A 22,821-nucleotide genomic window follows, 5' to 3' on the forward strand; every position below is an offset into this window, starting at 1 on the left:
TTATATACATGTTTACATATAAACATTTGACAGGCATATACATTTTATACAAAATATTTATTTATATACATCTATGTATCAGTACACACACATTTTGTTGTACAGGGATTGAACCCAGGGCCTTCGCATTGTACTACATCTAAGCCCTTTTCTTTTTTTAAGATAGTCTCTCACTAAGTCACTACATTGCCCAGGCTAGGCTCACATCAGCATCCTTCCTGCTTCAGCCTCCCAGAGTGCTAGGATTACAAAAGTGTACCACCACACATAATTTATACAAATATATTTTACAGCAAAATACACATATGTAAGTAATATAGGAAAACATGAAATGCAATATGCCATCTTTTATGTGGTATGAAAGATGTTTTAATAATGATAATTAAAATAACAGTTAACCTTTGTATACCACTTACCATGGGCTAGATAGGAGTCTAAGAAACATCTATCCATTTAACTCATTTAATAACCAACATTGCTATGAGGAAGACACTATCACATCATCTGTACCCATAAGAAAGTTGACAGAGAAGTCATGTGACCTGTCACCAGGCTACTTAATGCAAGAACTAGGATTTGTACCACTTCTATGTGTGGACTCTGAAGCCCAAGTATCTGGACTTGACCTCTGACAGCGAGAATTAAAACAGGAATACATATAAAGCAATATGCACAGCAGGCGCCAAGTGTTCAAGAAATGTTACTTTTTTTTTTTTTTTTTTTTGTAGAACCGGGGATTGAACTCAAGACCCTGCGCTTGCCAGGAAAGCGTTTATTCTACTGAGCTATCTCCCTAGCCCCAAAACATTACTTATTCTAAGTACTCTCTTTCTGTTTTCTTTTCTGACACAAGGTCTGGCTTGGTTAAGGCTGGCCGTGTGCTCACTACATGGTCCAGGCTGCCCTCAAATCCACAGTGATCCTTCTGCCTCAGCCTCTTGGGATTATAGGCATGAGTCACTACACACAGCTTACTTTTCACATTTCATGCAATAGTCATTTAGGCATCTATTGCACTACTACATACATTTATACTACAACTATTACTACAGTAATAATATAGGTAACTATTGTATTATTAGTAATAATTATTATTTTGCAGTCCTGGGTATCAAACGCAGGGCCTTTTGCATGCTAAGCAAACACATGACTACAGAGATATATTCCAACCCCTACTGTATTTCAGAATGTGAGAAATCAATCATTTCAGCTTGAAAAAAAATGCTTCCCTAAACTGGGTAGATAGAATATTATCCATAAATGATGTCACTTCTTTTGTCAGCGATGGCCAAGCAATTTTAAATAACCTGCATTCTTTGTTCCTGCCTCCTAGGCTACTAAATTAGATCCACTGGAGTCTTCAAATTTACTTTTCTAGGTTAGACATTTGAATAGATTATCAAATGACAAGGGCGAACTGATACTGTCAGCAGGAAATCTGCACAAATGGGCTGCATTTTTCTGCTTCTGCTCTTGCTGATCAAAAAATGGCTTTAGACAAAAGATGATTACAGTCCACCTTTCTTAGCCTGAGAAGAGCTATTATTTCCACTGCAAATGAGAGAAAGCTTTCATTATATCTTTGTATTTTATAAATTGGCTGCTTCACCTTGGCTACTGAGGTAAAGCTTTTTTCCAAACCGTCTTCCTGCAGGTGGAAAGGTATGAAGGGACAAAGAATCAGCTATAGACAGGCGGTCAGCAGCACTTGGCCAGGCCGCCATGATGGGCACAACTGCAGGAAAACGGGAGGCTGAGCAGGCACTGACACCTGGGCGCTCTCTGTGGAGACTCAGGACGGCCTTATTTGACTAAAACCATAAAATGTGGTTCTGTATTTTAACCCTTTCACAGCTGGTCAGGGGTTAAAAGGGTCATGAGGGGGCCTCCGGCCCAAGACCTCAGAGGTGGCTCCCCATTCTGAGTGCCTCAGGGGCTTCTATTTGGATCCTGCACCACAAAAATAAACATCCATTAAAGAACACCAAAGGGCATCAAGTTCTCCAGGACTTATTGCTTAAAAGAACTCAGTCCCCGGCCCAGGAGTACACTGAAGGCCCTCTGTCCCAATTCAAATTCTACCTTCTGGCATAAATGCTTAATCTGCCTAAGACTCCAGTCATGCAGGCAGGGCTCTCCAGCACTGGGCTGAGTCAAGCTCGGGGTTCTTCCCCAGCTGGGTTCTTGAAGAGTCAGACTGTATCTACAGCTTTATTTTCATAAACCGTGAGCAGAGTGGAGACCCGAGGGTGTTCATAGACAGAGATGCTAATCGTACAACAAACAGGGCGGAGGCAAGCAGCACCATCCTTATGCACGCTCCCAGCTTTCAGGCAGGTGCAGCTCTCCTTCCATTATTAAAATTATCACATCATTTCCCCAATTTAAGAGATCTATATAGCTACTTATAAAACAGCCAACATTACTAATTTTCATTGTTTATCTGAACTCTAACTTTCTGGCTGCATCTGAAATCATTTTTTTAATTAAAAAATTTTTTTTAATGTATTTGGTACAGGTCTCACTATGCAGCGGGAACTTATAGTGATCCTCCTGTTTTCAGCCTCCCCAGTGCTGGGATTACAAGTGTGTGCCGCCACACCCAGACTTAGTTGCCAGCTCAGTATGCCTGGGTACAGGGCTGGCATAGCATACAGCCCTGAACCCCACTCCCTGGTCCCTGCACTTGCCTAAGCAGGCACTTAATCCACTGCGCTATCTTGCCGGCCTCAACATTTTTAATTAATTAATTAATTAATTTATTTATTCATTCATCCATTTGAGGGGGGCTGGGAATATAGCTCAGTGGCATAAGCGCCTGCCTGGCAAGTGCAAGGTCCTGAGTTTGATGCCAGGCACTGAAAAAAAAAAAAAAAAAAAAAAGAAGGTATTTATTTATTTAATACAGGGTCTCTGTACACAGCTTGGACTCACAGTGATCCTCCTGTCTCAGCCTCCCCACAGCTTGGATTACAGGTGTGCAGGACCATGCCTGGTCTTGGTAGTGGTTCAGCATGCCTGGGGGCAGGGCTGGAGTGGCATGCAGTATCAGGGATCAAATCCTGGTCCCTGCACTTCCCTAAGCAGGCACTTAGACTGCTGAACTATCTCCCTGGCCCATTAAAATCACTGTTGGAAAAAAAAAAAAAAAAAAAGCACCACTCACCTAACTTGAAAAAGTTTGCAAGACAGCCGAAGTTTTTAAAATGCTTCCAGGCCTGGCTGCACTAAGTATAAAATCTCCAACACTTCCATTTCTGTCACTGTCTTTCTTCTTGGCTGTGCTATGTGATTCAGCCACCTCCCAACCAGTTTCCATGATTTTCCTTCTCGACTCTAAGGTCACTGACTGCTTTTCGGCCATCTACGCTGGCTGCTCTAACTGGTGCAAGAGCTAGGGGAGATGCAGCAGGCACTCAGACAGAGAGCTACTTCCATCCCCCCGACCCCAAAAACCTTAGCAGCAAAAGAAACACAGGCTCTTGTAACTACTCAGATCCTTCCAGTAAAGATATGGCACATCTAAATTCACACTAGTATGGTTTCTTTTTCTTTTTTGGTGGAACCAGGGATGGAACTCAGGACCTTACACTTGCCAGGGAAACGCTTATTCCACTGAGCCATCTCCCCAGCACCTAGTATGGTTTCTGATGTCCCAGTTCATTGGTTTTCTTGACTGACGGTGTTCATTAATAGTCAAAAGACACAACTAACAAAAGTTAAAGAAAAGGTTAAAGAAAAAGCTTAAAACAAAAATTTCTACTCACTATCTTTTGCTTTTTCCTGTTTTGCTTTTTGTTTGTTTTTAGAATCCAACATTTCAACATGCCAGGCAAGCATTCTACTACTGCATGCACTACTGGCCCCCATTCACTGAATTTGTGTGTGTGTGTGTGTGTGTGTGTGTGTGTGTACAGGGTCTCACTACACAGCTCATAGTGATCCTCCTGTTTTCTGCCTCTCTAGTGCTGGGAGTACAGGTGTGCACCACCATGCCTGGACTCTATCACCGGCTCAGCACGCCTGAGGACGGGGCCGGGGTGCACACCCTGGCCCCATTCACTGAGCTTTTATCTCTAGAAATCAGAAAAGGACAACCAAGAGGGGTTTAGTGACGCAGCACCCTGCTTTAGCTGAAATACCGTTCTCTCTGTTCTATGTCCTACATCAGTTCTGCTGAGCTTTGAGAACTTCATGAAAGAAGTTACATCTGCTTACTGCCTTGCAACCAACCAGAACACACACACAGATACACACATACACACTCACAAGTTAAATATAGTGTGATGATTTCCCAATACATCTTCTAGCCTATCCCATTTCTTCAAAACTGCCAGCTAGTCTTATTCAAAGCATAGTAAAAAACAAAAACTAAAAGCATTACATTTTGTCTCTTGTCATTCTTATTTTGTAATCTCCCAGAAAGGTGACATCTCATGCCTATCTGTTCCTTTATATGGGGTATTACCAAAACCCTAAAACCCTTTGTGATACTGTCATTGTTATTTTCTTTTTTTGTGGGGGGAACCAGGGATTGAACTCAGGCCCTTGTGCTTGCCAGGGAAGCACTTATTCCACTGAGCCATCTCCCCGGCCCCTTGTCATTGTTATTTTCTTGCCAGTGAAAATGACAAGGTTTTATCTGAAGAGGACAGAAATGGGATTAGTATACATTACAGCACTTGGTAGGGAATGACACGAAAGACAAGTACAAAATCCAAGTGTGCTGAAAAGACAAAGCCACCACAGGAAAGAGCCCTAAAGTCCGGAGGCAGGAGACTTGTTCTTATGCCTCAGCTCTGGCGACTCAGCCAGAGCCATGAGACCCTGGGCAAACTTCGATTTCTGCGAGCCTCACTTTCCTTCTCATAAAATAGGGGTACCAACCTCCACTGTCAATTATAAATAGTTGTAATAAGGAGTCAAAAATTAAGAGGGTTTGAGAACTCTTGGTTATATAAAAGTTCATTTGTCATTTTGACTGATGCAAATAACATGGTATGGTTAGAGGGTTAACATACATCTTGAATAATATAGCACTCATTGTCTAACAACTATTACCACCCTGAGGCATTCTTGAAATACATTTTTCCACTTTCTCAAAGGGACTCAGAATGCGTATCATCAGCCCACTCTTTCCCCTGGAGCTACTTTTCTTATGATCCATGAACAACAACTTACAAGTATGAAGCCACAAGAGATTTTTCAAAGCAGCTCTGGGGTCAGACTGGGTAAGAAATAAACTAAGCTGGCTGAAGCTGAGGAGGTGATGGAAAGGGAAGTCCAGAGGTCGCTGCACAGAGCATCTTGCAGCAAGGAACAACTGCGCATAGGTCTGTGCCCAAACTGTCCCAGCCCCCCACTCACAGTTCTGTCCTTGGTCATCTCCTTGGCTGCGGCATCCAGGCTGGCCCTGGCCTTGGCACTGATCCGTCCCGGGGCGACCAACACCATCTTGCGCTGTTTGGCTGGCAGCTGGGAAAGGACGTCGGATTTGAGGCGCCGCAGCATGATGGCTTCCTCCAGCAGCAGCTTCAGCTCCCCCAAGTTGGAGGAGCCCGAGTAGTCCCAGCCCCACTGCAGCTGAGGAAAGTGAGGCGGGCCGTGAGCTGCAGGCAGGATTCTCTGCCCATCCCACCCAGCTGCATTCAGAGAAGAGCAAGCGACTTCCAAAGAGAAATGGCCCAGAGGATGGATAAGGAAAGGGAAAAGCCAGGCACGAAGGGAAGAACCGTGCCATGACATTCTACAACCTTTATAGCTGTGGCTGCAAAAATTTGGTACTTGTTTTATTAAAAGAAAAAAAGTATCCTGGCTTGTCAGACACTGCAAGGTGTAATAAACAACGTCAATGATGTCTTTATTTGATGAGATTCAGAAGGATTTGAGAGCCACTGTTTCTCAGTGTGGTTTAGCCAAGTATGATGCAGGAAAAGTAACAGCAGCATTGTGCTGTGGGCAGTGGCTGGGGTTGGCAGGAGGAAGCCAGACAACAGTGGCTTCTGCCACTGTGAACAAAGTAAGAGGTTTCTCACAGCTCAGGGCACAGGCAGGTCCTAGTGAACACGGCTCCCTTACCCAATGGCCCCAAGGAGACAGTAGGCTTAAAGGCGTGTGCCCAGTCACACAGCTGAAGATGCTAACAATTAAAATGAAACCTTGACTGGGGGCGTGGCTCAGTGGCAGAGCACCTGCCCAGCATGTGTAGGGGCCCTGGGTCTGATACCCAGCACCGCCAAGCAAACCCCAGCTGTCATCAATAAACTTTCTGGCCCTAGGGCTGATGTGCCAGGGGAGCCCCAGTGAGCCCGCGTGTGTGCTGTGCTTTGCACACTCCTTCACTCCTGCCCCTCCCGCTTCCCTTGCCCCTGGACTGTCAGCGCCTGAGGGGAGGTGCTGGGCTCCCACAACAATGGGGTCAGGGTAGGAGGCCCATAGGCTTTTGCAGAATGAGGAAATAAAATGATACCCAACATAGCTCTTCTTTAAAAAATAGCTGGTTGTGGTGGCCCGCACATGTAATCCCAGCACTCGGGAGGCTGAGGCAGGAGCATTACTGCAAGTCTGAGGCCAACCTGGGCTACAAAGAGAGTTCAAGGCCAACCTGAACAGCATAGTGAGACCCTGTCTCACAAAGAAAAAAAAAATGCTATAAATAAGTACATGCCATAATAAATTTGGATATCATACATCTAAATTTAATGTTGCTATCTCTTAATCTTATAGGTTAATTCTTAATCATAGTAAAGAGTTTAAATTGGACTTTGGAATAACCACAATAGACAAGCTTTTATTAAAATTGTACCCAGTCCCAGGCCCTGAGCTAAGTGGCAGAAAAGGGTTAAGGAAAGGAAAGACCCATGTGTGCTTTCTGAGGTTGGGTGGAGATGAGGACGAGAAGTGAAGGAAGGCAAGGGCAGGTCAGGACGCCTCAGTTCCTGGTGTCAGAGACCAGGAAGGGACAGCCTGGTGGACAATCTAGAAAATTCCACCTTTGGCCTCTTCCCCCACTAGCCAAAGACCCAGCATCAGAGTGAGGCATGGGTAGGCCAGGGAGGAAGGGAGGGAGGGAGGGAAGGAGAAGTACCCTTTTGGCATCACAGTAGCGAAGTCCAAAGGCATGGAACTGAGGGAAGAAGGTTGGCTTGACTGCGATGATCTGTGTGTAGAGCTCTGCAGGCCGGGACATGGCTGGTGTGCCTGAAAGCAGGATCACCCTCTTGGCCACCTAGAAGACAAACAGCCCTGCTCTGAACCAGGGAGGAAACTGTCCTGGGGAGGAAGGAGCTGAGTGGCCCAGGATGAGAAAAACACCCCTCTCACTTTCTGGGCACATTCATGGCTGGTGGCTCTTAGGCTGACACAGTTCAGAAACAAGAGCAAATCTAAGTTGCCACAATGCTGGAGCCTGTCTCACTCCAGAAGTCTGAGTGGCTGACATCCTAGGATCTAGGCAAGGTTCCTACGCCCTGAGAAGAGGATCGCATGTATTCCAAGAAGCTGACCGCGCTGCCAATGTGAGAGTCCGAGGTCATTCCCTTTTCTTTAGTGCTTCCCTGCTGCCACCACAGCATGTAACACTAGCTACCCTCACTTGACCTTCAGCTTCTTGAGATTGAGGACTGGGCTGTGTTCCTTTTGTTTATTCCAGAGCACTTCATTGAAGGTACAAAATAATCAACAAATATTCACTATCGGCTAAGAAAAAATCAGAAGAAAGCCAGTTCCTGTTACAGGGAACAAAACAAGGAGTAAACCCAAAGAATCTACCACCAGGACAGGAAGTAAGGGAGACAGTAACAGTCTGAACTTCCTGCAGAATGGATTTCCAAGATTAATTTATTATAAGGACACTGGAAAATCCAGGAGGAAGTGCCAGGGATTGCCCATGTACAAACCTCTATTTAATTTTCTCTACGGGAAAGTGTCTTCACTAACTTCATCATAGTTAAAGGTTAAGGATGCCCAAGTCAAGCATATTTTGCAGTTAATTAGGACTTTAAGTAGTGGGAACTGGATCCATTACCCTAAATTCAACCCAGGCCTGTAGCAGCTTGAAACAGGGGCAGCATAGATACAAATAGGTGGTCAATTCAGTGACAAACTACAAGCCCTTCACTACCCTGATGCCAACATGACCCTAGGAGATCAGACCAAAGCCCTTACCTCTGGGTCAGACAGGAAGAAGATGAGGTCAAAGTAGGAGACACTTCCTACTGTACTGGAGATGAAATTGTCACAAATCACTGGAGGGAAACTCACTTCAGCTCTGGGAAAAGACCCTGCCATGGAGCCCAGTTATCTAGAAACAGCTTGTTAACCACTGTAACCTTGAGTTAATGACAATAACATAAGGCGATTGCTTGAACTAAATCTCCTAGGGGAGGAAATTAGGTTTTCAAATGGATATTTTGCCTCATAAAAATAAATAAATAAAGATCTAAGAGTGGGAAGAAAGATGATTCCTTGTAAATACCCAACATTCACAATGCTAAAAAATGTACTTTTGTCCTCTCAGCCACTGCCAATACCCAATTCCATTAAGATGGGAGAGCTATGAATTTCTCCAGCTGTAATTTTCTACAGTTCAATTACCCAGGCCTCCTAATTTCCTGCACAGTTTAATGCAGACTCATTAAAATAACAATGTGCTTCTTGAATGATCTTTGGCATCTCTCTCCTTGCTTAAGACCATTTCAGCAAAGAGGCACAATGAAAAGTTACACAAATAAGAGAATATCTGCTCCTCCTCCCCAACCTACGCCTCGAGTCTCTCTGTGCCTGGGGATGGAGTCCAAGCAAAAGCAGCTCATAAACTGGGCAATCCGAGCTAACTCCCGGGTCTTCTGTCAGGCAGTTACAGGACCCAGCTGCACTGAGTCAGTTCGCCCACACGCTTCCCGGGCTAGAGAGAGGCTCGGTGCAAAATGACGTTTGTGGGTGTGAAGAGCAAAGGTGGCATTATGGAGAACACAAAGGTCAGCTCTGAGGAAAAGCAGAAGGGCAGCGCCTCTCTATGCAGAGCGTTAGTCTTCCTTGCTCAGCCCCCACCCCTTCATACTGTCTCCACTGTAGCTTCAGGAGGCCTGTGACCTAAGCCAGGCCACAACAAATTTATATATCTGTCGCCACTTCTGAGAAGTTCCAATCTGGGAAAATATAAATGCAAAAAACTGCATAAATAGACATTAAACGGAAGCTAACTCCCCTGGCTAAGGAAAGGAAATTCAGAGTAGGTAGGCAGCAGGCAAGTTGATAGATGGCTTTTGACACTGGGGATGTAGCTCAATGCTACATACAGAATTTTCCAGGGAGAATGTAAAATACAGCAGGAGCCCACAGAGTGTGCTATGGTAGAGAAAACGACATTCCTAGCCAGGTGTGGCAGTGCACATCTGTACGTAATCCCAGCACTTTGGGAGACTGAGGTAGGAGGATCACCAAGCTCAACCTGGTCTGGATAACTTAGCAAGATTCTGCCTCAAAATTAAAATTTTTAAAAAGACTAGGGATGTGGCTTGAGTGTGAAAGCCCTGGATACTGTCCACAGTTCTACCAAAACAATGTTTTTATCACTTTCCATTTTTCTCCTCCTACCAGTTGAGCTGGTAACTCACTTTACTGAATTATTCTAATTGCTATAACGTACCACCAAGACCCAAAGGCAGGAATGAACTCATTCTCTCCACAGCTCGTTCTTACTCTTCTACTTAGCATTATTCTAATGAAAGTCTGCACAATATGCTCAGAAGACATGCAGAAGGTGGATAACAGCACAGAGATCTCACCCACGCACACTCACTCACCCCAAAGAGACAAGAAGATTGAAGCTGTGAAACTCTACCTAGTACAGAAGTCACAGGAGAATCTTTAGAGATAAGGAGAATAGCCAGCCTAGTTTAGGAACAAGTAAGTAATTGAAAGCACCCAGATCAAGAACCAATGCAGGAGCCACAAGAAAAAACAGAAGAGTCAACACCTGCAGGTTAACCAAAGCCCTGCAGACGGGGCAAGGCTCACTGTGCAGGAACAATCAGTGATGGGAATGAGGGAAGACGGCGGAGGCTCTCTGTGGGCTCACAGTGTCCCATGCCAGGAGTGGTGGCAGGCACCTATGTCCCAGCTACTGGTGAGGTTAAGGCAAGAAGATTATTTGTGCTCAGGAATTCAAAACTATTCTACATAACACAGTAAGACCCTGTCTCAAGGGGCTGGTGAGATGGCTCAGTGGTCTAAAGCACCTACTTGGAACAAGCTTGGCAAAGCACAGGGACTGCGGTTCAATCCCCCAGCACCACATGCCAGCCAGCCCCGCCCCCTGGTGGGCTGAGCTGGCCACACACACACACAATAAATAAATAAACGTTTAAAAAAAAAAAATTATTTAAAAAAAAAAAAAAAAAGACCCTGTCTCAAGACTCAAAACAAAATCCACAATGTCCCAGGTTAGTCTCCCTGGGTCAAATAAGATCACATCAGGACAAATGGCTTAATTTTGGCCACTGTTGCCCAAAGGCTGCCCCTAGTACCAACTGACAGCCACTTACCACTCCAATACCTGGGGCCTGGCCCCTCTGACTCTGGTTAGGTCAGTATATGTCATATAAATGGCATCTCCTCTGTCCTTGCTCGTGTTCAAAGTCTGAAGGGCACTGACACTACTAACCCGATCTGCTGGAAACACAGTGCTTTCAAGCTCAGCAAGTATCGCTGCTCTAGTATCAACAAAATTGTGGTGCCACATATAAGGCAGCCCTTGAGTAAGGACAGAGAGAATGAAGAACGTGACTATAGTGTATTGACTTAAAACACCAAGTTTCTATAATGAGAATAGAGCAGACTGCATAATAGTCACAGATTAAAACTGAGATCACTCAGAGCTTTACGATATGCAAATCACTAGTGTATGGGTATTATTAAGACAGTATACATACTGAAATTAAAAACCAAGGTAGATTTCTTCCTTAAGTAGCAGAATCCAATAATTTCCTTTTACAGTCTGGCTCTGTAATGAACTTGAGAAAATAAACCAGAAAGGCTGGCCATAGGGGACCTCTCCTATAGCCTCATCACAGCAGGATGGAAATCAGAATCTGCCCGCTGACCCCTCGCCCCTCTGGCCTGTGAAAGGCAAAGGACCAGCTCTCACAGAGGCACAGGGACTGGGTCTTCTGCTCCTCACTTCTACATCATGGGATACATGGTCACTGCGATGTTGTATGGAAGAGCTATACTCGGCTTCAAATCCACCAAAGGGAAAAGACAATGTATATTCTGCAGACTTTCTTCAACAGAATCCTATTTGTAAAATGAAGTAATTTAGAATGACATACAATGATCTTTATTACAGGAAAGAAGGTAGGTGTGAAATAGTGATTGTAGAACCCTCTGGAAGGAAGCAACACACAGGAAAAGGCTCTAGGAGCAAACCAAGAAAATCTGTAACAATGGCTGTCTTTGGAGAGAGAGAGAAGGGACCAGGGAACCTAAGGTAGGAGAAAGATGTATTTTTCACTGCCTACTCTTTTGTGTCCTTTGAACTTAGTGTCTATGTGAAGGACTTTAATTAAAAAAGGTAAAAGAGCTAGGCATGGCAGCACTGGCCAGCTCAGCATTCTGGGAGAGTGAGGAAGGAGCGTCAGAAATTTGAGACCAGCCTGGGCCAATCAGCGATCCAGCAAGACTCTAGCTCAAAAAAAAAAAAAAAAGGGGGGGGGGCCAGGGAGATAGCTCAGTAGAATAAGTGCTTGCCTGGCAAGTGCAAGGGCCTGAGTTCAATCCCCAGTTCCACCAAAAAAAAAAAAAAAAAAGAACTCAACTAATGAACAAGCCTTTCCATATTTGAAATCCATGAAAGATGTACAGAAATGACATTATACAGTCATTCCAAAAAAAAAAAAAAAAGCCAGGATGAAGGCTTTCATCCAGGGTGAAGGCCACGAGCTCACCCCCAGTATTGCCAACAGAAAAAGGGAAAGGCATGAGCTTTTTGGTCAATATCTCATTTCTTTCATCTTTAGAGATATGAAAACATCTCACAGAGAGATGACAGCTACTTACTAGAAAAGGGTGGTGGGTCTCTGGAAGCCTTTTTTTTCTCTTTTCTGGAAGCCTTTCAAAAAATTTTGTTATTGTGCTGATTCAACAACAAAAACCAATGTAAACAAACTCAATGAACTGAACAAAAACCCCCACCACACCTGATGTTTGAATGAGTGGTGTGAATCCTCAGAACTGGTGTCCAGCAGAGCAAAGGCCCCTGACTGCACAAGTGGTTACACCACGGGCCCAGTAAGCTGACTCAGCAATTCTGCTTGGAACAATTCATTCTGATAGGACAAGCAGGCAAGGCACACAGATGGTTGATACTCATCGAACTGTTTATAACCACAGAAAAAGAAAATTACCAAGTGCCTGACACCAAAGGCCAAATAACAGCACGGATTCATACAATAGAACACTCCATAGTCATTAAAAATGATGATCTTGTCTGGCTGTAATGACACACACATGTAATCCCAGCACTCAGAAGACTGGGTCAGAAGGACTGGGAGTTTAAGGCTGGCTTACATACATAGCAAGACCTTATTTATTTATTTATTTATTTATTTTGGTGGTGCCAGGGATCAAACTCAGGACCTTGCGCTTACCAAGCAGGTGCTTATGCCACTGAGCTATCTTCCTGGCCTAACCCTATTTAAAAATGCAGAGCAACAAAAAGTCCAGGTAAATGATACTGTAAGGGAAGAAAGATGTCACACTTCACCTTTCCGGGGGATAACGACATCACTTTCTTAATAACCTACTCTCTCTCTGCTGACGCCATTGCCAACTACAAACGAACATTTGCTAGACATTATCTGACTGACCCTGCTCTCCTGGGTTGTATGATTAAACCTAATTATCTCATGACGCCCATTTGCTAAGAATATCTTGTGCTACTGATTATCAAAACAGAGTTCTAAGAAATGCACACATTAGGGACAATGAAGTGGTATTAAACCAGTCTTTATGTGGCTTTTCACATAATATTTTACTTTCTCTCATATTTTACTACTTACCTTCCTAATACAAAAGCAGGTTCATTTATTTATTGTCTTATTTTTCTCTCACTGCTGAGACAAAATACCCAACACCCAAAGTTAAAGGGAGAAAGGTTTATTCATCTCACAGTGTATGGAGGTTTCAGTCCACAGTCAGCTGGCCCCAAGGCAGGGTGGTGTGAAGCAGGCCTCACAGAGGAGGAACAGTGCATGGCAGGCGGAAGGCAGCACAGCACCAAGGGAGCCTTAACGGTGGCTTCCTGCCTTGTCATCTTACCCAGGCTATCAGGATTAGAGTAGCACCAAAAATCCAATGGGCTGATTTAGGCATCAGCACCCTTAATCCTAACGCTGCACCACAACTCAGTCACACACTCTAGATGTAGCCACCTCTGAAAAAGCTGCACCTGTGACTGCACGACACTTTGGGGGGGACATCTTAGACACAGCCACAATAGATCCATGGCTCTCCATGTGGGTAGGAAGGGATCTGTCCTCACAGGGGACGTCATCAAGTGACATCTGGGGACAGTCTTGACTGTCAACACTGACGTACTCCTGGCATCTCATAGGTAGAGACCAAAGATGCTGCTAAGTACTCTACATGCACAGGGCAGCCCATGACAAAGAGTCGACCAGGCCAAAATGTCAGTGGCGCCAAGGCTGAGCAAATCCGATCGAGCAAATCTCAAGGCTGAGATAAATATACAGCAGAGAGAGGTGACAACAGCATAGAATGTCCCACCCTACTCCTGCCACTGCCCTGCACTACAGGAAATTACAGAGCAGAAGAGCAGGACTTCAACAGGCCATATGCATGGACCCTATTTTAAACTAATGCACCCAAGTGTTACAGCAAACACAAAATAAAGATAAGTAGCATAAAGATTAGTTTTGAATATGTCACTTTGAAATATACCCAAGTGGGGCCGGGGAGATGGTTCAGTGGAATAAGTGCTTCCCTGGCAAGTGCAAAGGCCAGAGTACAATCCTTGGCTCCGCAAAAAAAAAAAAAAAAAAAAAAAAAACAACCATGAACTATACCCAAGGTATTACAGACGTCTACCCTGCTTTGAAAGGCCAGGCTCAGAGGCACCTGTTGCAGAACCCGCTGTGCAGTCCCCTGTGCCCCAGCTGGCAATGGTTACCTTGACAAGGCCCTGCTCTGCATCCATATTACAACTTTAATGATACAATCTATCTATTGTGCAATTTCTTTTGTCTAAATAATCACTGGTACAGATTTAATTTTAGTTATGGCCATAATATTGGAACCACAGTACTAAGGCCTACTAACATTTTTTCAAAGAAAAAAAACATATTAAAACCTCTCAAAAACGAATCACTCCCCCTAGAAAGACAGTTTATTGTGTGTCTATCAATGGCTATCAATCATATACATATTTATAGATAATGTCAGAGGGCCAGGCTTTTTATCTTTCACACTAGAGCATAAAACATATCCTTGCCTTGGAAGATTTATCACATTACCACTTATTCATAAAATAATTGAAACTTAAAATAAGTAAATGCTTCGTGTTTTGTAGAGAGACAAAATTAGGTTTTCAAATGCTATACTTCATCAACGTTTAGCAAATCTGTTCTCTTTAATTTAGTCAAAAGTGAAAGCTGCTCTTTTTATTCTGAGATAGGTCTTGCTTTTTTAGGCCAGGGTGACCCAGAATCTGTGATCTTCCTATTTCTGCCTCCCAAGCAATGGGATGAAAACTAAGCAATGAAAGCTGCAGTTTCAAAGCACTGACGTGACACAGGAATGCCGCACTAGAGCACGGGAGACAGACTCACGTGTTGACTTGGTCCACACCAACCACACTGGGTTCCTCCTGTCAGATCTCTGACAGACTGCCAACTTGTCCTGAGAGAAAGTGCTACTTTTATACTCCTCCCTAGCTTTAGGAAGAAACCTACTTAAAAAAGGCAGAAGGAAAGATGGGGGCCTAGTCCCTGTAAGAATGAGGGAACAATAAAATTATGGGAAAAAAAAAAAAAAGAATGGGGGAACATATCACACAAGGATGCAGACACAGGCCAAAGGGCTGACAGAGTAGGCAGCTGTGTACTACATATCAAATGTGTACAAATGAGAACTTGAACCTGTGCCACACACCCCCACGGCCCACTCTGAACCACAGCTTAGACTCCTGAAGTTCTCCCAGTGCCCAGAGGCCAGCAGAGACCCTCACAGCAGTAAAAGTGGACCGCAGATCTTCCTGTTGAGCAGAGGCCTTGGGGCTGGCTGCCAAGGCCTGGCTCCGCTCTGCCAGGGTTAATTCATGTACTCCCAGGGCCTGGCCTGGTTCTCAGTTGAGTAGCTCATCACTTTTGGCTCTCGGCACTTGACATCTCCACTATTCGTGACTCAGTTTCTCGTGAGCTGGCTGGTGCACAAGCTGTTGGAGGTCCTCCCCTGTCCAGGCAGGAAGCCAGAGAAGAATTCCAAAGTTCAACCCACCTGGACCTATGAGCACATTTCTGTGCGAACTCTGGGCCTTCAGCCAGCTTTCAGGAACTCAAGCCTGAGAAGATACCCTAAGTTGATGCTGGGTCTTGCCCACAGCACACAGACTGGGGCTCGGGCCTGCTCTCCTAAGACCCCACACACTCCTCTCCAGGAGCAGGGGCCCTGGGCCCAAGTCTCCTCTCAGCAGCACTCACCTTTAGGATGGGCACAGCTGCTCGGCAGCGGGCGGTCTTGCTGTTTTTTAGGAAGTGAGATTCATCCTGAAAGAAAAGGCCACATAGTGAACAAGGCCCAAACCTGAGAGGAAAAAGGGGACATAGAAAGCTTGGCTCTCGCCTGGCATTTGGCCTATGGGCTCTCATGCAAAGAGACAGAGCAGTGGGCTAGGGATGGAGCCAGGTCTCTAGCCTCATTACTGCACTCTGGGCAAGTTGTTTCACTGCTCTGGGGACAGTTTTCTGTGTAGACAGCTGCGTCAGTGAGTCCCTACTTTGCCCCTCTCAGAGGTTGTTTGCGAGGAACAAACCACTGAAAGGTGTTTGGTGCTTTGTAAGTGGCATCTTGCATCTGTGTAGCAGTAGAGGCAACTAAGCTTCAGACTAGCCATGTGCCCTGCACTGCCACAAGGCTCTAGGGTCCAGGGCCTGCCCTTGGCGTCACCGTGCAGTAAGGAAGCTAGGCATACCAACCCAGGCCCGGCACCATCCTGCCACTGCAGTGGGAGTAAATGAAACTACAAGAACTGCAGGCAGCACGCACCCTGCCCTCCTGAGACCATTATGTTTAGAACACAAAGCCTGATTATTGTCAGCTCTGTGCTCTGTGGATAAGCGAAGAATAGGCCATATTTTCTAAAGCCAATTTAGTAACTAATACAGTCAGAGAACCTTGGGGGGACAGTTTCTAGGTCAGTACACACTCCAATTCCTTACGGTGTGACTCCGAGTCCCTAACTGACCTGCCAAGGGTCCCTAACTGACCTTCCCCATCCATCAAAAGGGTATAAGGATACCCCTTAAGCCATCAGGCTGCTCCAAGTCTGAAGCAGTCCTGCCTCTTTGTAAGCATCCCATATTCTCAGCCCCTATGAGACGTCCTGGCTTTGCCCCTCTTAAGAATCTATAAGGTCTCCATCCATTGCAGCTAGAACGAACAACGACCCAGGGAACAATGGAGGGCGTACATGATGTCAGCCAACCTCCAGCTCGAGGACTTAGGGTATCACCTCTGTACTCCTATCTCACAACATGTCCCCACGAGAGTCAGGGAAATGGAATTTATAGAGAAACTGCAGAAAGGGCACAGATAGGACCAGTGGGCAATAACACAGTGGTGCTGGGATGAATCACGACGATGGCTTGAAATTAAAGCCTCCTGAGAGGTGCGACATCTCAGAGCTGCCATTTGTTCCTGCCTGTACTTCTCTAAAGTCAGAAGAGAACTTCACCAAAGAACTTGGACTTTATCAAACCCTGGTGGTGAGCAGCTTGCTAAAGCCCACTGGCACAAACAGGAAAACATGGATTCTGAAGCCAGACACAAACAGCTTTGGTCAACGCTTCCCTGGCTGGCTTTGGGCTGTAGGCAAACCATGCGCCTGCTAGCACTGTCAGTTTTATCAGCTGCGCAGTGGATTAACTCACAAGAACAAGGGCTAACAAGGCCGGGGCGGGGCACAGGGAAGATCAGTGGTTATGTGTGAAGTTCCCAGTGTGGGAAACACACAAGAAAGAAGACAGACACTTCTGTCCCTACACCCTGGAGCTTTCACCATCGCCCATGGGTATTCCCTTAACCTTTTCATTTCACTTAGATGCTGGCATTTTTCAAAAACCACACTTGAATTTGTGCCAAATCAGAAATGACTTCCCCAAAGACTTGCTACACAGATAACTTTGAGAAAATATAGACAGAGAAAATATAGTATTTGCGTATGCTGAGAACACTGTGTGGTTCGCATGTGCAGAGCATGATCAGGGATCCCCCGAAGTCAGCAACTGTACCATCTCCCCCTCCCTGAGCTCCCACAACACATCCTGCTGTCTAGGTTGTAGGCTGGAGCCCCAGGAGTCTTGGGTCTATGTGCTGGCCTCCAGCTGCGGCTTCGTGCTGCAGAAGAGACAGGCCAGAAACTCCGGCACAGCCTCATTCAGCTGCATTCTTACAAAGCTCCCCAGAAGGTGCTACTGCGCAGCCCGGGCTGAGAAGCAGTGTGGGAGGAGGAGCGGAAGGCCAACTCCCCGTAAGATAAAGACCACAATTTCAATACCCTAGGAAACCAGGAAAGTCTCGGTGAGACCACAGATACCAGGGTTCTTGGAGATCCTAGGGGCTTCCACAGAGATAAAGCACTGCTAGATGCTGCCAATCACTTACAATGATGACCACCTTGAAAGAGGTTTTCAGTTGCCTCTCCAACCTGCTCAGAAGGTCAAAGCTGACTATGTTGACCAAGCCGGCCGTCAGGCAGCCCTTCCCATTCACCACCACATTGATATTTTCTGGCCTCAGAGATGGCAGCCACCGGAGGAAGGCCTGTGGGCGACAGGACACAACAAAACACAGTGATGACTGACCAGCTGTGGCCCCAGCCAGCCCACTAACGGTACTCTATGTGGCTCATTCAGTATTTCCCGAAAAGCCAACTCAGTCTCTCTCCTTCCACATCCTCCCGCACCTGCCCAAAGCTTTGTCACTGCCACACCTCCCTCCCATCCCTTTCCTCTTCCCTGGCCAGACACTCTGCCTTTCATGAGCAGGCTCTTCGTGGTATCTGTGAACTTCATCTCTATGATCTCTAACCAGACAAGTTTCTGTTGGGGAAGAACTGTATAAAGAGCATGATGGAATGAAGAAAAATGGTCTTTACTGGTGATGAAAATATTTAAGCCCATGTTCACAAAGGTATCCTCTACAGCGACTACGGAAACCTGGTCCTGGAACCATTGGGCAGCCAGCCCCACCTCCAGAGCAGCGCTCCTCCTCCTGGCTTGGGCTGCGCTCTCTGCTGCTGGCATGTGACCTTCTCTCAGGCCCACTTGCAGCCATCTATCAGACTATTCCCTGGACTCCCAGGTGGTGCTGAGGGAATCAGTGTTAAGGCACACAAGTTCTGTACCCAATGACTGCTTTCTACAGGGACTGACAGAAGTCAGATCCTGAGGACAAGAAATGAATAAGGTATTTTTCCCACACACATTCTCATAAGGCTTCTGAGAAGCACATCTGGGCAGCAGACTGACCAGCAGCAGTCAGAGGTCACCCTGACTCACAGAGGCCTTAGGAAGAGGCCAAGCTCTATGAGGAAGACGGAGGCAGATACCAGCAGCATAAAGCCAAGAGAGGGCAGGTCTTCCTCCCTGAGTTTGCCTATGGAACTTCATTCCTCAGAGCTCAGGCCTGGCTCTTCACCTAGAAGGTTATCAGTGAATACCCCACCTCTATAGATGCAAGACTGAGCCCAGAAGCCAGGAGGACATCTCAGGTCTTACCCTGCTCCTCACCAGCAGATGGCATGGCACATCAGCCCTTTGATCTTTGATCTGCTCATCTGTAAAGGGACTCACTGTCGCGTTACGGAATGAAGCGAGATAAAGGAGTGAAAAATATTTTGGAAATTAAGCGTGGTAGATAGAGGGCAGAGGAACTGAAAGTGCGGGTGATGAGCTGACAATGAGCTAGGCTGACGACGCTTGGGCTTTCTCCATCTAGCCTAACATCAGTCACCAGCTCATCTCTCTTCGGCCATTACCTTATAGAACCTTTGAAGATCCCAGGCCCCACCTCCAAGCCACTATGTTGCTGCTTCTACCCCCGAGAAAACCCTTTGTCCTCTAATTCCAACACAAGAGAACCCACCTGCTCCCAGGTGAAGCGCACGGAGGACGGCACCACCACCAGCAGGGGCCACTCCTTCCGGTAGAAGGCAGCTATGCAGATGGCTTGGATGGTCTTCCCCAGGCCCATGTCATCAGCAAGCAGCAGGCGGCCTCTTTTTGCTATGGCAAAACTGCAAGCAAACAAAGAAGGGTGAACAGCTAGTCCATATTTCAGAAAATTCTTTTGAGTAGACCTGGTGCCACAAAAAGCAGACAGTCACAGCCTGGTCATGTGACCCAGGATCTAACCAGAGGGATGACATAGCACAGAGCAGCCTTATGAGGCATACAGCTTTTAGTACACTAGTGAGTGGGCTAGGGGACACTGAGGTCCAAACCACTAGCCTTGTCTCAGAGTAAAACAGTTACTTAAATTGGTATTTAGGAGGAAGTACCAAAAGCAGGGAACAGGGTGTTGTACAGTTGGTTACACATCTTGGCATGCACAGCTGAGCAAAATTTGTCCTAGGTAAGCTAACTGGATTACTATGGTGTAACAAGGTCCAGGTTATGGTGGGCAGGAAAAAGAAATCACTGTGTAAGACTACGCTGAGCGTCCCTGAGGTGATGTCTTTTTTAATTTTTTTTTTTTTAATTATCTGTGTGTGTGTGTGTGTGTGTGTGTGTGTGTGTGTGTGTGGCCAGCTCAGCCCACCAGGGGGCGGGGCTGGCTGGCATGTGGTGCTGGGGGATTGAACCGCGGTCCCTGTGCTTTGTTTAGCTTGTTCTAAGTAGGTGCTTTAGACCACTGAGCCATCTCACCAGCCCGGTGATAATTCTTTGATAAGCTTGAAAGCGAGCAGAACCTAACAGGATGCATCCCGCTGAGCCACACTTGTCTTACAGCTGGACCTGGGAAGTTAAGGCTGTTCAAGTTTTGTCATTTTCTAATGATGGGAATGGGCTGTGCTTCCCAGTTTCATCCTTGTATAGTTAGATCTGTAAGTTTTAAGGTTTCTTTTACATATACAATTGCCTCTACAGCACAAGGTTGGGGGCAGATACTATAAGACGTACCCCTCCAAATAGAAAGGGCAAGAGCCAGGCCAAGGGCAGAATGAAAGGAAAGAGAAAGTGTGAGGGAAGACACAGAAACTGCAATGGCTGTCCAGTGGAAGGGAGAAGAACTAGGGACCACCAGGTCACATGAACTGAGGGAGGGAGATTGAGGGTGGTGTGCACTTGAGCCCAGGGGGATGTGAACAGAGGTGTGGTATGCCATTTATGACAAGGTTTTGACTGGCTCTGGCAATGTGCCTGGAAAGACAAACAAACAAACAAACAAACAAAAAAATAAAATAAAATAAAATAAAATAAAATAAAATAAAATAAAATGGAGTTAAAAATAAGGCCTTATGAAGATCAGAGCTTGTTCTGTATGCAGGAAGGCAGCATGGAGCTGGAAGGAACAAGAAATTCTCTCTGCACCAGAGGGGCATGCACAGTGGGGAGGATAGAAATGGGGGTGTCTGGAGGGGACATGGCCTCAGTGCAGGGTTTCCAGTAACCAGCAGCCTCCTGGAGCCAAAAGTGCTGAGCTGCAACAGCCGGGCTAATCCTCTGCAGTGAGCATGGCTTTCTCCGCTCTGGAGCCAGCCAGGCCTGAGCCAGGAGCCCAGCTCTGCTGGGGGGCAGCGCCCACCCTTCTGCAGCCTGTGCCTCAGCAGGACACGAGGAACAACAGAACCTGAGCATGGGAAGCACTACGCTATGCATAGAGCACCTAGGACAGCGACGAGCACCGTCCTAAGCGCTGCGAAATGTCTCTATTATAGCTATTATCCTACAAAAAGAAGAAACATAAAGCCAACAATAAAGTGACTTGAGTTGAAGATAAATCAGTGAAAAGCTAAGAAGATCCTGAGCACCAGATGCCTGGTCTCTTACCCCAAACCCCAGTTTTCCTACATTTAAACCTTAAAAAAACAATTATCTGCTTGCAAACAAGTGAAACAGAGGCTTGTTTCCTTTCCATCTTTTTTTTTTTTTTTTTTTTATTTTTTTTTTTTTGTGTGTGTGTGTGTGTGTGTGTGTGTGTGTGTGGCCAGCTCAGCCCACCAGGGGGCAGGGCTGGCTGGCATGTGGTGCTGGGGGATCGAACCGTGGTCCCTGTGCTTTGTGAAGTTTGTTCCAAGTAGGTGCTTTAGACCACTGAGCCATCTCACCAGCCCCTTTTTTTTTTTTTTCTTTTTCGGTAGTGGGGATTGAACTCAGGATCCTGCGCTTCCCAGGCAAGCACTTATTCTACTGAGCTATCTCCCTGGGCCCCTCCATCTTATACATAGAATGGAATCTCTTTCAATCACTGGCACAGCCTGCAAGACTGCTAGGCTGTACTTGGTCTTTCTGATTATGGGAGAACAATGCTTAAGACGGGAAACAGAGCAGCAGGTATCTGGGACCTGAGGCCTTCACATCAGAGGGCCAACAGCACGGGAGACAATGGGCATTATGCGGTGGCACTGCTGTCCTCCCAGCACCTACACCAGCCACTGGGGAGACAGGAATCATCCATGCCTACAGCTCTAGCCTCTGTCCACATGTCCCTCCACCAGGGGATGAAGAACCCAGTGAATGCTACCTCCTCTCTGCAGCAGGCCCGGCTCCTCTGGCACCTTGATGCCTCTGAAATCTTCTGGCCCAGTTCTGAGATCAACCCACACCATAGACAACTGGGGGAGGCCAGGTGTGAAAACACTTATTCGGACCTCACTTTCTGGCTCACAGATCTAGTGGCCCGGGAGGGCAGGCAGCACTCCAGTGAGGAAGAACACACCCTTCTAGTGCTTTTGTCTCCGCCTCCTCAGCTTGGCTGCCCACAGCTTCCAGATGGTTGGTCCATCTGGCCATCCTCAAAGCAGAAGGGATCCCCTGAATTTTACATTCTTTCCCTTTTCCCTGCCTTGAAGGGGCCAAACTAAGGAACAGAGTACCACTCGGCACTCCATCCTTCTTGCCACAAAGACAAGGCAAAGGCCAGAATAACAGAAAAATACAGCCAAATATATTTCTCTTTTTTTTTTTTGGCGGAACCAGGGATTGAACTCAGGTCCTTGTGCCTGTCAGGCAAGTGCTTATTCCACTGAACTATCTCCCTGGCTCCCAAATACATTTCTGATAATTTTGTATGATGGGTAAAAAGATGCTACATGCACTATCAGAAACCACAGATTTTTAAGTCTCAATTCAATTTTTTTCATATGATTTTTGAGACAAGGTCTCACCATGTAGTTCAGAGTGGCCTTAAACTCACTATGTAGCCTCAAACTCACAGTGATCCTCCTGCGTTGACCTCCCAAAATACGAGCATGAGCCACCATGCCCAGTTCAATTCCATTGCTATAGCTGAGTGACTTCAGGCGAGTGATTCTGAAATTGGACATATTCTTCTATTGAATGGGACCATTTAGACATAAAA

The 22,821-nt window shown here is 46.1% G+C and overlaps 1 protein-coding gene across 3 annotated transcripts in view; it reads right to left on the reverse strand.

The window, feature by feature from the left end:
- Smarcal1 (SWI/SNF related, matrix associated, actin dependent regulator of chromatin, subfamily a like 1) overlaps window positions 1–22,821 on the reverse strand; it is a 62,454-nt gene that overhangs the window by 22,173 nt on the left and 17,460 nt on the right. For all 3 annotated transcript variants that reach the window (XM_023701417.1, XM_004641350.2, XM_023701415.1), the window contains exons 7-11: window positions 19,384–19,534; window positions 17,902–18,060; window positions 15,720–15,785; window positions 7,088–7,228; window positions 5,368–5,583 (exon numbers count right to left, since the gene is read on the reverse strand). In XM_023701417.1, coding sequence (XP_023557185.1) covers window positions 5,368–5,583; window positions 7,088–7,228; window positions 15,720–15,785; window positions 17,902–18,060; window positions 19,384–19,534 — 733 coding nt within the window. The remainder of the gene's footprint in view (window positions 1–5,367; window positions 5,584–7,087; window positions 7,229–15,719; window positions 15,786–17,901; window positions 18,061–19,383; window positions 19,535–22,821) is intronic.

The sequence above is a fragment of the Octodon degus genome, unplaced genomic scaffold (assembly GCF_000260255.1).
Source record: "Octodon degus isolate 3935 unplaced genomic scaffold, OctDeg1.0 scaffold00135, whole genome shotgun sequence".
NCBI classification, from domain to species: Eukaryota; Metazoa; Chordata; class Mammalia; order Rodentia; family Octodontidae; genus Octodon; species Octodon degus.